The following is a 15,885-nucleotide window of genomic DNA, read 5'->3' as shown; positions in this document are numbered from 1 at the left end:
TTGTCTGCCCTTCCTTGTCTTTAGTTTCTCCAGTTTTAGAGTTATGCATACGTGTGAATGACTGGTGCGAAAGCGCTTTGATTTGTCTCTGCACAAGATTCAGCGCTATATAAATACCATTATTATTATTATTATTTTAATTATGTATGGTTGCAACAAGGTGTTGGTGATGTGAAAGGATTTCTTATTACTTTCAAGCAAAGACTTATAGATATCTTATTCAAGAATGGTCGGGTACTATTAGTGATAGAGACAGATATTCATGCTACAGATCATTCAAAGTTGTATTTGAAAAAGAAAAATACATAACAAATACTGATGAATATTGTTTCAGAGTGACGTTGTCTTAGGCCAGATTTATTGTGCTTCCTTTAAATAATAATGTTAATAGGTACACTGAAAATGATGTTTTAAAGCATTGTCCTTTTTGTCAAGGTGAACTAGAAGATGAATACCATTTGTTGTTTGTTCTGTATATATTGATATACGGACAAAAGTTCTTCAAGACTGTTTAAACATGTTTCTTAGTTCACTTCTCCGATCAAACAACAAGCAGAGAAGTTGCCATGTATCAAAATTTATTTTCCATGCGATCAAAAGGAGAAAAGGTAAACTCAGACCCAATGATGTAGAATTAATGTCAAGTCCGTGAACATTATGATATTGTGTCATCTATTCAAGTGTTGTAATAACCCTTCCCATGCCCACCCCCAGTCCCCTGGTTTTGAAATGTGGTCCATGGCCAAAGTTCATAAAAACAATTTCGTTCGTTCGTTCGTTCGTTCGTTTTCTCTCTCTCTCTGGCTCACCCTCCCCGCCCCCAGGCCCCCTCCCACCTCCCTTTCTCTCTCTCTCTCGGCTTCGCTCTTGCTCTTTCTCAATATTTCTTGCAAGATGCCATGTAATGACACTACGGTTCATGCTATCGATCGTGATACGAAATGTAAAATTTCTACACAAAATTTAATAAAAAATGAATAAATAAAAAAGCCGAATAAAACCAATGTGGACAAAAAAATCCAGCGTTGTGTTGTCATGTGTTACATTTAAATGTTCATTGTTGTTGGTATTTTTACTGTGTCATGCTCGGTGCAAGTTGTGCATCGGCGCACGTGGGCTTCCGCTCTGATACGTTCCCTATTTGAACCAAAGACATTTATTTTGTTGCCATGGGGTCTTTTACAAGCTACAAATGCAATTCGACAAACAGAAGTGCAACGGCCTGAGTGAAATTATTCGCACGAAAACAGATGCAGCATCTTCTCTTCAAACGAAACAAAAACATGAAACTTTGAGACCCTCAATATCAGCTGAAATGCAATTTTAAACACACACACACACACACACACACACACACACACACACAGAGGCACGCACGGACACATGCACACGGTCACGCCTGTGGACTCTAAGACAACGAACTAAGGGAGCAAAACAGCACATTTATTCTCACACTCGAAGCTCAGGCTGCATAAAAGCGGTTGTTTCCCTTCGACCACTCTCTTATCTCTGTGTGTGTGTGTTGAATATATACAGTACATACAGAGAATGAGAGAGAGAGAGAGAGAGAGAGAGAGAGAGAGAGAGAGAGAGAGAGAGATCAAAGCTTTTTTTAAGAAAAAAAAAAAGAAAAAAAGAAGAATTTGCACACAATCGTTTTCATCCAATCCTCACAGAAGAGGAGAATCAATTACTCAAGGAGAAAACGAGGGGGGAAAGTAAATACAATCAAACAGCAGTGTAAAAAAACAAACAAACAACCCCCCCCCCCAAAAAAACAAAAACAAAACAAAACAAAAAAAAACAAAAAACGAAAGAAACAAACAAACAAAAAAAACACACAAAACAACAACAACAAAAACAAAAAACCGGAACATTTAGCTGTTTTCTCCAGATCTAGATAGATGTACAAGTTTCAGCTAGTTACACCTGGTTGACACAATCGATTCAATTTCTCTTTTATGTTCATTCTAGTTTTATAGTTTTAAAGTTGATATGAAAATTGAGTATTTTGTTAGACTAATAACACGTAGAGCCAAGTACAAGTACTTCTAAACGACTTATGAAGTGAAAAGGACTTCATTTTGAGAAAAGTCAAGACTGGAAATTTTTATGTTTCACATGGTTTATTATTTTTAACTGTGAATTCCGACTGATTCTGTGGATATTTTTATGACAGTTTGGGGCATAATCCAGTAAGTGATGAGGCGTTCACAAATCTTTTTCTGAATAAATATTTTAACGGTCTCCTTCTCCAACTTTCCATCACATGTTATCGTCTATTATCCATTGAATATAGGATTGAACGGACAGGTCAACAACTTGAAACAAAATGGCGTCGTTCGCGTTCTCGAAGAATATGAGCACGCGCTTTGAATGTGTATAAATATGTGTGCGCAATTGATTTTTGCCCATGACCTTCAGGGTTCAGCCAATAGATCTATAAAGTCCTCTCGTCGTATTGATTTTAGTATTTTCCGAAAAAGACCACTTGGGCGAATGAACATAGTGAAAGCCCTGTACACAGAGTAAAACACGCAAGCTTTTTATGTATTGAGTATAATTTCAAAATGTAATGTTTAAGATGAGAAAGATCAGTTTAAAGCAAATTAAGTCCCCTAGCATTAATTACAGATTAATTTCCATTTTTTACTAACTGCACCAAAACGTTTGCCAAAAAAATATAACTTCCATGCTTAGCAAAAGAAGTTTTTGTTTGAGCAAAAAATGATAACAATAACTGCTCTTGTTGTTGTGTCAGAATATCAGATCAAAGTGCCAAGTTTAGAGAATAAAAAAAAAAAAAAAATAAAAAAAAAATAAAAAATATATATATATATAAAACAGTAAATGCAGTTTGCATATAATTTGGCTTTAAAAAAAAAAAATTGTGTGCCCTACCCAGAGGTGCAATATTGTTTTAAACAAGATGACTGGAAATAACTGAATTTTTCCTATTTTTATGCTTAATTTGGTGTCAACTGACAAAGTATTTGCAGAGAAAATGGCAATGTTAAAGTTTACCACGGACACACAGACACACACAGACAACCGAACACTGGGTTAAAATATAGACTCACTTTGTTTACACAAGTGAGTCAAAAAAAAAAAAAAAAAAAAAAAAAAAAAAAAATCGAATGCCAAAAGAATTTGATACGCTCTACAAGACAACAGAAATAGTACATAAAAAGGTACAAACATAAATCGAAAATCATACACAAACACAGATACAGTAGAATTTAGGACACATACATGTGCTTATCAATATAAAAACGTGTGCACTCTCTCTCTCTCTCTCTCTCTCTCTCTCTCACACACACACACACACACACACACATTTGAACATAAGCAGCATGTCACATGTGGATGGGGCTGATGACTAGATCTTCAGGTAAGTGGTTGTTGATTGCACAACTCTCTTTAATCATACTGGATTAATTGTTCGAGAGAGAGGGCACTAACTGCTTTGGGGGAAAAAGCTATTGGCGAAGTGATTGGCTTTCATCCTTGTATACCTACTTCTGTACCAACGACCAGAGGGGAGCATCTCGAAAATCCCAAAAGCTGGATGTGACTCGTCCTGGCTGATTGATTTTGCTTTTTGGAATAGCCGCTTCTGATGATTATATGTCGTCTAGAGAAGGTAGGTCAGCCCCGGTAATCTTGGTGGCAGTTTTTTTTACGATTCTCTTCAGGGCTACAACCTCCGCCTTGGAAATGTTTCCTTACCAAACAATAATAGCGAAGGTTAACACACTTTCAATGGATGCTCTGTGGAAATCAACCATGATCTGAATACATGAGAGACAGACAGCTAGACAGACAACTAAAAGTGGGGATGTATAACGATTACGCAAAACGTCGATTGGGAATCATTCTGTATTCTCAAGGTGAAAACCATAAAATGTAAGCTTATTTTTTTTTCCATTAACTGGAAAAGAGGGTTAAAGAAAAGAAAGAGAAAAGAAAGGTAGATAAGACATCATATGATTACTACACACACACACACACACACACACACACACACACACACACACACACACACACTCACTCACATTTCTATATATTGCATTCTTCGAGATAGCGGAGTGTCCGTTTTTAAGCTTCTGGAGAAAAATGAAAATAATTCTAAGGAAACATCCCACAGTCATGTGATACAAATCAGTTTCAGTTTCAGTAGCTCAAGGAGGCGTCACTGCGTTCGGACAAATCCATATACGCTACACCACATCTGCCAAGCAGATGCCTGACCAGCAGCGTAACCCAACGCGCTTAAAAAAGAGCTTCATTGCAGATTCGAACCATGGATGTTTGGGTTGAGAATGAGTGGTTTTATCCACTGCACTAAAGTGGGTTCAAATACAGACATGAAACGCATCTGATCTACTTCAGAAAAAACAAAAAACAAATGAGAATAGAATAGCCATGTGTGAAACTCCACGTAGTAAGTACACATGATCTTCACAGAGAAAGGGGCAGATACACCAGTACAGAAAAATTATGCGAGAGTATGCAAAATGTGTAGAGAATTAGAAGATGTGGATAATTTTCGCGAAAGAGGTTTTCGATACAGTCATTTCCATAGTAGGCTACTTGACTCAGATAAAGATCTGTCGAAAGAAATGCACATGGGAGAGACAAAGGATTGCAATTTCAACGTACTCTTTTGTTTTTTTTTCAGAAACAGTGATCAGAATTGTATGGAGTTTGGGCGGTACTATATATGTAGAGTGGTGGCCTAGAGGTAACACGTCCGCCTAGGAAGCGAGAGAATCTGAGCGCGCTGGTTCGAATCACGGCTCAGCCGCCGATATTTTCTTCCCCTCCACTAGACCATGAGTGGTGGTCTGGACGCTAGTCATTCGGACGAGACGATAAACCGAGGTCCCGTGTGCAGCATGCACTTAGCGCACGTAAAAGAACCCACTTCAACAAAAGGGTTGTTCCTGGCAAAATTCTGTAGAAAAATTCCACTTCGTTAGGAAAAACAAATGAAACTGCACGCAGGAAAAAAAAGAAAAAAAAAGAAAAAAAAAAACCCACCCAAAAACTAAACAAACAAACAAACAAACAAAAAAAGGTGGCGCTGTAGTGTAGCGACGCGCTCTCCCTGGGGAGAGCAGCCCGAATTTCACACAGAGAAATCTGTTGTGATAAAATGAAATACAAATACAAATATAGTATGTAGGCAAAGATTTTTGTCTGATGTTACCAAAATAGGGGCACAGAAACAAATAATGAAACTCATCAGCAATGTCATTTGTGGAACACTGTTTCACATATTCTTTCATTTCTAGGTAATACGCTGTTAATTAACAAGCAGTGCATTATCGGTTGTTCTAAACTTTACAAACTTAGTAGTTACACAATCATTTGGTGACACTAACAGGAACTGTAGCGTAATGACATCATATCCTAAAACCTGACGTAACTTTGAGGCATGACGTAGGCTTCATGGGGTGGACACAGCAAGCAAGAAACATCAGCTAAATCAGACCTGGGGCATCAGCTGTACTAGTCAGCAGTGACTGACCTCGCGGTCCATCCTACCATCTGACCCTGATGGCGACCTCCATTCCAACTCTGGTCGGGCTGAGGCCTGGTAAGATTCCTGAAGGAAATCGATACTTTTAACTTTGATTTAAATTTTACATGGTGGACAGCATAAGCAACAGACAACCGTGGGTCAGTGGTTACTTGGTCTTTTTACGTTATTTTTGAATATATTTTTCATTCGATTAAAATTTTACGAGCACTGAATTACGCATGGGTGAATTGGTCTATTAATGTTGTTTTGATTTATCTTTTATCTTTGTTGGGGGTTCTCTTCAGCTGCTTTTAAGAACTAACGGGTAATTAGCAACGGAGAGGTGGTTATTTTGTTATTTTGATTGAAAAATAAAGCCGTTTGTGGACTGTATGACGTTGATAGCCCAGGGCAGATATTTTCATTAAAATGATAGTTCCTGGACAGAGAGATATTCATGTAAACTCTATAAACGAGTAGGGACTGAATCATCGTGAGTAGTGGTGTTCCTCATGGCAGTGTCTTTGGGTCCACACTCTTTGTGTATTATATTTATGTGTGTGTGTGTGTGTGTGTGTGTGTGTGTGTGTGTGTGTGTGTGTGTGATCTGTGTCAGGTGTGAGAGTGCTGGTGGCTGGGGGAACAGGAACTATCGGGTCTGGCACCGTGCTCTCACTGCTCAAACAGGGAGCCAAGGTCGGTCACGTTGTCTTGGATTCTGTGTGTGTGTGTGTGTGTGTGTGTGTGTGTGTGTGTGTGTGTGCGTTTGTGTTTGTGTGAGTGTGAAAACAGGAAAGATAGGAAACACGACGACGAAGTGAAGAGAAGGAAAAAAAATGATACGAAGAGAGAAGAGAAAGAAGAAGAAGAAGAAGAAGAAAGATGCGGAGGAGGAACACGAGAAGAAAAAAGAGGAGGATGACGTGGACGAGAAGAAACGACGAAAGAAGAAGGAAAAGTAGGAAAAGGAGGAGGAAAAGAAAGAGCTGGATGGAAACACACACACACACACACACACACACACACACACACACATATATATATATATGCAAATAAAATATATACATATATAGTATTTTATTTGCATATGTACACACACACACACTTTTTTTTTCGCATACACACACACACACATACACACACACACACACACACACACACACACACACACACATATATATATATATATATATATATATATATATATATATATATATATATATATATATGTATATATATATATATGCAGATAAAATATATACATATATAGCATTTTATTTGCATATGTACACACACACACACTTTTGTTTTCGCATACACACACACACACACACACACACACACACACACACACATATATATACATATATATATATATATATATATATGATATGTCAAACTGATCTTTGACTGTCTGCCTGCAACACATTATCAGCATCCTTCATTCTTTATCAAAGGAGAGAGAATAATGGAAAAAGGTGGAGATGGAAGAGAAAGTAAAGATGATGATGATGATGATGATGATGATGATGATGATGATGTGTGTGTGTGTGTGTGTGTGTGTGTGAATGGTATTTATGATATAAGGTCTCTCTCAACTGCGTGTTGTGCAGGTAGTGGTTGCCACACGCCACCGCAAAAAGTTCAAAGCACTGTGCGCCTCCACGCCGAAACATCTCCGAGTCAACCTGGCTGGCGTCGTGGTCAGAGACTGTTTGTGTGGCTCCTTGTCTTGCGCTTTATTTATTTATTTATTTGTTTATTTATTTTTTTTTTTTTTTTGCTCACGAATCTTAACAAAGTGAGTCTGTTTAACTACATCTGTGTGTGTGTGTGTGTGTGTGTGTGTGTGTGTGGTAAACTTTCACGTTGGCGTTGCATTTTCTCGGCTGCCACAAATAGCATAGGAAGAAAACCTGGTAATAATGGGAGGTATGAATAACATCTTTGAGATCACCCCCTTTAAAATGGATCATAATGATAATGATGATAATAATGATGATGATGATGATGATATACTTATATTTCGCAAATCCCCATATAATTGGCTTCCTCATGACAAAAACAGCACATATATGTGTATCTATATATGCTACACCAAGTCAGTACTACAGATTGCAGATATGAACACACACACACACACACACACACACACACACACACACAGATACACTAGCAGGGTCAGAGTTCAAACGTCGAGGTCATCATTTGGCAAACAGAAAAAAAGATGGATAGAAACTGTAGGTACATCTGAATCCAGCTTTAACCAAACTTGGTTGGTATTGTGAGTGGTTATAGGGAGCAACGTAATCCCTAAAGAAATTCAAAATCAGAGGTTAAAGGTCAAGGTCACAATATGCCTTAGGATGATTGATATGAAAAGTTTGTGGTGTGCAAGAGAGAGAGAGAGAGAGAGAGAGAGAGATAGAGAGACGGTTTGTGCATTAAGTTTAGTATAATGGGTGGTCATGGTAACAACAACACCTGTACAAAGAGAAAGGGTCAGGGGTCCAAAGTCAAGGTCACAATATGGCGTTGGGGAAAGTATAGAAGCGTGATAGAACTGAGGTTTTCCATCCAATTTCCACTCAACTTGGTATAACTTAGTGTTTTGCTTTCACCAGAAAATTAGTGTTTTTATTTATTTTTTTTTTCTCTCCATATTTAGAGGTCACAGGTCAAGGTATACACAGTGTGTCTTTTGCCAGATTTTTTTCTCTCTCCATGATTCCTTTGTTGGATGTATAGCAAGTGAGTCTTGAAGGCCTTGTGTCTCTTGTGTTTTGTTGTGGATTTTTTGTTGTTGTTTGTTGTTGTTGTTGTTGTTTTTTTTGTTTGTTTGTTTGTTTGTTTGTTCTGTGTATGTCTTTGTCCAGGGATGCAGTGTGAGTTTTGAAGAAGCGAGCAAGCAAGCAACCGAGAAAGCGAAACACACACTCACACACACACAGAGGAAGATAGAGACAGAGAGACAGACAGAACAGATAGAAGCAGACAGACAAACAGAGATTGTGGAAAATATTATTTCACAGAATGTTTCGCTTGTTTGATTATGATGGACTGATGGACTGACTGACTGACTGACTGACTGGCCGGTTGGTTGGCTTGTTGGTTCATTCATTCATTCATTCCATCCATCCATCCATCCATCCATCCGTTCATTCATTATTGTGAACTCTTGTGTAATTTTAGGGACTGTTTACGCACATTTTGACATAACAGGGGGTCCGGTTGGATGAATGGATAGATGCACCACTGTTGACCAATGAATGGCTGATTGATTAATGTATGACTGATGGATTGATTAATGTATGACTGATGGATGACCGAGGGATGATTGATCCGATGTGTACCCCACACCCCCACCCCCGCCACCCCACGCTCCCCTCCACCCACTTTCCCCATCTCCCACCCATTGTTCAGGGGGACGTGTCCACGGAGGGCGGGGTGAAGGACGTGATGAAGGAGGTCACCTGCTGTGACAGGGATGTCCACCACGTGGTGGTCAGTCTGGGCAGCTGGGTGCAGGTAAGAGGACTGATAGCAACGATGGTGACGGTGGTGATGATGATAATGATGATAGTGGTGGCGGTGATGGTGATGCAATGATGATGGTGGCGGTGATGGTGATGACGATGGTGGTGGTGGTGGTGGTGGTGGTGGAGGTGGTCAGTCTGGGCAGCTTGGTACAGGTAAGATGACTGATAATAATGATGACAATGATGATGATGATGATGGGTGGATGATGACGATGATGGTAGTAATGACTATGATGATGGTAATGACGATGACGATGGTAATGATGGTGTTGGTGATGATGATGGTGTTGATGGTGATGATGATGACGATGATGGTGATGATGTAAACAGAATTAGTTTAATAAATGACAATAAATTAATCAATAGATACACAAATAAACAGATAAATGAATAAAGAAATAGACACACGAATAAATAAATAAATAATAAATGCAACTAAGCACTACTAGACACTTGGCTACAGTGGGTTTGATAGATGACTGAGTTTGGACGAGTTATTAAAGAGAGAGTGGAGTGAGTGGTTGAGTGAGTAGTAGTAGTAGCATCTCAATGATGGACGTCCTACCGATGGATCAAGTCCTCAGCCAACAACACGTTCCAATGACTCACTGACGGGTTGGCCGGAGTCATTGAAGCCTGAATGTATAGATGACTAACTGTGCTGTGCAGGCTCAGAGGGGCAAACCACTGGTCCATCAATCGATGTTCGACTTCAACCAGGCGATAAGGGAACGCGTGGCGTCTCACTTCCTTCTGTTGAAATGTTTCATCCCCTACCTCAGCCAGAAAGAAGGTGAGTGAAGTGTTGGGTGGGGAGAGAGAAGGGAGGGTGGGGGGGCTGGGGGGGAGCGGGCTTGTCCTCGTCTTTTCTGACAAAAACGTTTGTCCCCTACCTCAACCAGAAAGAAGTGAGTGAAGGGATGGGAGGGGGGGGGGGGGTGGTCAGGGGGGGAGAGGTACAGGGGGGGGGGGGGGACTTTCTGTCCTCGTCCTCTCTGATGAAAATGTTTATCCCCTACCTCAACCAGAAAGAAGGTGAGTGAAGTTTTGGGTGGGGAGAGAGGGAGGTGGGGGAGCGGGCTTGCCCTCATCCTCTCTGATAAAAAACGTTTGTCCCCTACCTCAACCAGAACGAAGTGAGTGAAGGAATGGGAGGGGGGATAGTGGGCAGGGGGGAAGGTATAGGGGGAGGGGGGGGTGGTGGACTTTTTGTCCTCATCCTGTCTGATGAAAATGTTTATCCCCTACCTCAACCAGAAAGTAGGTGAGTGAAGTGTTGGGTGGGGAGAGAGTGGGCTGGGGGGCTTGTCCTCGTCCTCTCTGATGAAAACGTTTATCCCCTACCGTAACCAGAAAGAAGTGAGTAAAGTGTTGGGTGGGGAGAGATGGGGGTGGGGGGCTTGTCCTCGTCCTCTCTGATGAAAACGTTTATCCCCTACCATAACCAGAAAAAGTGAGTGAAGTGTTGGGTGGGAGAGAGGAGGGAGGTGGGGGAGCGGGCTTGCCCTCGTCCTCTCTGATAAAAAAGTTTGTCCCATACCTCAACCAGAAAGAAGTGAGTGAAGGGATGGGAGGGGGGGGGGGGGTCAGGGGGGGAGGTACAGGGGTAGGAGGGGGGGGACTTTTTGTCCTCGTCCTCTCTGATGAAAATATTTATCCCCTACCTCAACCAGAAAGTAGGTGAGTGAAGTGTTGGGCGGGGAGAGAGGGGGGTGGGATGGGTGAGCGGGAGAGGGTGGGAGGTGGGGGTGGGATGAGGGGAGGAATGGGTTTTTTTTCGGGGGGGGCAGGGGGGGGTTCGTGTCGCGTTGCGCGTATTGGTCAAACTACTGGACAGTTTGATTATCGCGCTGCACGTGCGCGTTCTTGTAAGGTTGAGTTAAAACGAGCATAAACGCGCAGACGTGCACGCTCGCATATAACACACACACACACACACACACACACACACACACACACATATATATATATATATATATATATATATATAATTTATTATATATATAGAGAGAGAGAGAGAGAGAGTCACCAAGTTACGGACCGAATAAAGGGAAGAAACTGTATATCATTGAAGGACATAAAGACACCAGAAAGTGGTTGTGTCCCTTCGACCCCATCCGCATGGACAAGTGTCTTTCCACACACACACACACACACACACACACACACGCATGTCACCTGACTTAATCAAAGACGGAGAGAGAGATACTGAGACAGAGCAAGCATACGTGGGTGAATATGCTTATATGTATGCATCCATGCATGCGTCAATGGGTGTTTGAATCCATGTTTTTCTCTTTTTTCTCCCCCCTCCTTCCCTCCATCCCTCTCCCCCTCCCGCCTGTCTCTCGCTCCACCACCACTCTCTCTCTCTCCCTCTCTCCTCTCCCTTTCTCTCTGCCATTCCTCTCTCTTCCTTGCTTCCTTCCTTCCCTCCCCTTTCCCCCACCCCTTTTCTTTTCTCTCTCACCCTTTTCCTCTCTCCCTCTCTTCCCTTAATCTCCTGCCCCGTCCCCACCCTTACTTTCACCCTCTCTCCCTTCTCTTCCTCCTCTCCCCTCCTCCTCGCCCCCCCCCCCTTCCTCCTTCTCTTCTTCCTTCTCCTCCTCGCCACCCCCCCACCGCTCCCAACAACCTCCTCACTCCCCCCCCTCCACCGCTCCCAACAACCTCCTCGCTCCCCCCCCACCGCTCCCAACAACCTCCTCCTCGCCCCCACCCCTCCCACTGTCCCCCCTTCCTCCTCCTCCTCTTCTTCTTCCTCCTCCCCCCCCCCCACCGCTCCCAACAACCTCCTCCTCGCCCCTTCCCCCCACCGCCACCCCCCTTCCTCCTCCTCTTCTTCCTCTCCTCCTCCTCGCGCCCCCCTCCACCCTCCCACTTACTCCTCCTCTTCTTCCTCCTCCACCTCCTCTCCCCTACTCCTCGCTCTCCCCCCCCCCCCCCCACCCCCTTCCTCCTCTTCTTCCTCCTCCTCCTCCTCCTCTCCCTCCTGCCCCCCCCACCACCCCCACTTTCACCGCCCCACCCTTACTCCTCCTCCTCTTCTTCTTCCTCCTCCTCCTACTCCTCACAAAAAAAAACCAACAACAAAAAAACCCCACCAACAACAGGTAGCTCGTACACGATCATCACGGACAGTGCCGGCGACGACTTCCTGCCTCACAAGGGCTACACTGCCCTGTGGAGCATAGGGGCAGGGGCGCGCAACGCCTTGGCCATAGCGGCTCTCAACGAGTGCCGCGACCTGCCCATGGCTTTGTGCGACGTACACTTCAGATGCCCCGTCCACCCCAAGGTGAGCTGTAGTTCCCGTTCCTGTTCCAGTTCCACTTCCTGTTCCGGTTCCACTTCCTGTTCCGGTTCCGGTAGTGATCGCCGGAGCTGCTGTCCTCAGCGTCGTCATCGTCCTCGTTGTTGTTGTTGTCGTTGTTGTCGTAGTGGTCGTTGTCGTTATGGTTATCGTTGTCGTTGTCGTGGTGGCAGAGATCGTTGTTGTCGTTGTCGTTTCGGTTATCGTTGTCCTTGTTGTCGTTGTCGATGATCGTCGTTGTTTGTCATCGTGATCGTAGCGTAGTCTTTTTTTTTTTTTTTTGATGAGACGAAAAACCTTGGTTGCGAGTTCAGCGTGCACTTAGCGAAAAAAAACAACAACAACACACACAAAAACAACAACAAACAAACACACCTACAAACACACAAACAAACAAACAAACAATAGATAAATAATGAATAAATAAAATGGCAATAACCAGGTATTGTCCCTGGCGAAAAGGTCACTTTCACCACACTCATTTCGTATACCGAATACAACGGAAAGAAACCTTTTATCGTCAAAATGTTACTGTGACAGTAAAACAAATAGATATACAGGACAAAAAAAAGGTTTGCGCTCCATTTTAGCGACGCACTGTATTCGGGGAGAGCAACCCTGATTTCACACGGATAAATGTGACCAAAAAAGTAATACAATAGAATACCATGCAATACAATACAATGCAATGCAATGCATTACAGTATAATGCAACACAATGCAATGCAATGCAATACATCACAACACAAAACAATACAATACAATACAATACAATACAATAACAGTCATTGTCTTCGTTGTCATTGTCGTCGTCTGTATGGTTGTTGCTTTCTTAATGACGTCATCGTTGTCATTTGTTAATGACGTCTTTACTGTGTAAATGGTGGTGGTCCTGGATGATTCTGAAACCGTTCGGGTGGCTTTTCTTCATCACTTTAAAGTAGATATCAAAGAAAGACCTTAGCATTAACTAACACACACACACACACACACACACACACAACACACGAATGCCATTAAAACTTGCCAAAGTTATGACAATAATCATTTCATATGTGAATAGGATTAGACGCTTTTGCATCCTCTGTCTTTGATATTCTTTTGAAATATATATATATATATATATATATTGAAATCATATCTATTCATTTTTGTCCACTTTAAAGGCGATGCTGTTTTCCGCTCCTAAAATAAATGTGACTGCAACGTTGCAGAAATGTCTGTTTACTACATTTTGCTGTTGCAAAGTTGTACATGACCATGAATTGTAAGGTGTATGGTCCTATGCTATACTGCGGTCCTAATGTATAGTCCTATTGGGCTTTTTTGGATTAAAGCAATATTTTATTGACTCTTTGATTCTTCTTCCCGTCGTCGTATTCACTACTACTACTACCACCGCCATCATCATCATGACCACAACCACCACCACCACCACCATCATCATCATCATCACCACCCACAACCACCACCACCACCATCATCATCATCATCACCACCCACAACCACCACCCCCACCACCACCACTACCACCACCACCATCATCATCATCATCATCTTCATCTGTGTTTCTTTTTGTTCTAAAAGTAATAAAGCTGTTAGACTATACGAGTTATTCGAGGAAGGTCCCAACGTTTATAAAACATGGGCGAAAAAAAACGCAGTTTCTGTTCAACCAGCATTTCTTCTTATGTGCTCCACGATATCCCTGTAGTCTCCGGCTCCGCATCCATCTGTGTTTCTTTTTGTTCAAAAAGTAATAAAGCTGTTAGACTATACGAGTTATTCGAGGAAGGTCCCAGGGGGGGAGGATTTCGGGGGGCCGGGGGGGGGGGGATTGGAGGGGGATGAAGGAGGAGACGATGACTGCTTGTGCAAACCGCTCTGTTGACACATCATCGAAACTGCTGCTGCTGCTGCTGCTACTATTACTATTACTACTACTACTACTACTACAAAGACAACAGCTACAACAATCATAATGATGAATGGACATTTCTAAAGCGATTATCCTAGAGCTGGGAAGTCCATGACGTTTTGTTGAAGTGATACTGACTGCTGTGATCATGTTGGTAACGATGATGATGATGATGATGATGATGATGAAAAAACCCAAACATAATCACCATCATTACTTTCGTCGTCGTCGTCGTCGTCGTCGTTATTTTTGTTTGTTTTTTGCTCTGTATTAATGTTTGTTTACTTTTCCCCTTTTAATCAACCAATCGTACCATCATCTTTTTTTCTTTTTCTTTTTTGTTTGTTTGTTTGTTTTGTTTTGTTTTTGTTTTTGTTTTTTGTTCGCGATAATACATTAATGCTCACGTATATTTTCTACTTTGCAGTATTTTTTTTTCTTGAATGTCATCATCATCATCATCATCATCATCACCATCATCATCATTCTGATCCATCTCCTCCTCCTCCTCCTCCTCATCGTCGTCGTCTTGATCGTCATCATCATCATCGTCATCGTCGTCATCATCACCAACAACAACATCAGCATCATCATCATCATCATCCTCATTTATGTTGTTGTTCTTGTCTTGTCCCACACTGACCCCTTTAACCACCACCACCACCACCACCATCCCCCCACACCCCACACCCCCACACCCTCCCCTCCTACACACCTTTGACCAGGCCGACGAGGAGATGCCCAAGACTGACCCCTTCAACATCGGCCACGATCTGGCCGGTGCGGCCATCGCCTCCACCATCACCGCCGGACAGAGGGGAAAGGTGACCATCAGAAACAGGATGGAGGCCAGGGCGCTGGCCATCGAGGAGAGAGAGCTCATGTAGTGCCACATAGATATCCTCAACACCCTTATACACCAAACCTCTCCCCCCCATCCCCCACAGTCCCCCTCCTCCCCCAACAACCTTTCTTCCCCCCCCCCCCCCTTTTGTTCCGGCGCTATTCCACTTCCGTTTCCGCCTTCTGGCGATTTCCCAGTAATAATAGACTGTCAAATACGTTGTCAAGTACGTTCACCTGTTTCGCCTAAGTCTTGTGCACCAGACTACAGCATTTATAAACATCCAAATGTATTTTGATCGATTTAAAAAAAAAATTTCTTTAAATTCTTTTTAATGGCATCAACACCTGTTTGAACGATATTTTGAAGGATAAGGAAGCAGCTGATAAAATCAATATCCTATTAAAATGTATTTTGATTGGCTATATTAATGGCATCAAGAGATTCAGCCTCCTTTCTTTCCAGCCATCCGCGAAGTAAGGAGAGAGAGAGAGTGTTGAAGTGAGGAAGGTGCACTGGTGGGAATAAGGGGAGTAGAGATTGTGGAAGGGTGATGATGATAACTTCTTTAGTACGATCGAGATAGACGAGAAAAGAAAAAAAAAAAAAAAAAAAAGAGAGAGAGAGAGAGAGAGAGAGAGAGAGAGAAATGATTATGATAACATTAATTATAGTACTAGTAATCCATCTGATGATAATGAATGATACTAAACTAATGATAACCATTGGTAAATGACAATGATA

The 15,885-nt window shown here is 42.3% G+C and overlaps 1 protein-coding gene across 1 annotated transcript; it reads left to right on the top strand.

The window, feature by feature from the left end:
- Positions 1-5,562: 5,562 nt before the first annotated feature.
- Positions 5,563-15,184, top strand: LOC143281431 (uncharacterized). Its single transcript, XM_076586642.1, has 7 exons — positions 5,563-5,602; positions 6,174-6,223; positions 7,141-7,230; positions 8,951-9,055; positions 9,736-9,859; positions 12,180-12,364; positions 15,023-15,184. Exons 1-7 carry the CDS (start codon positions 5,563-5,565, stop codon positions 15,182-15,184), a joined length of 756 nt encoding a protein of 251 aa, XP_076442757.1.
- Positions 15,185-15,885: the final 701 nt, after the last annotated feature.

This window comes from Babylonia areolata, chromosome 4, assembly GCF_041734735.1.
Source record: "Babylonia areolata isolate BAREFJ2019XMU chromosome 4, ASM4173473v1, whole genome shotgun sequence".
In the NCBI taxonomy this organism is placed as follows: Eukaryota; Metazoa; Mollusca; class Gastropoda; order Neogastropoda; family Buccinidae; genus Babylonia; species Babylonia areolata.
The sequence above is the reverse complement of the archived record's forward strand: the minus strand, read 5'-3'. Positions and strand labels throughout refer to the sequence as shown.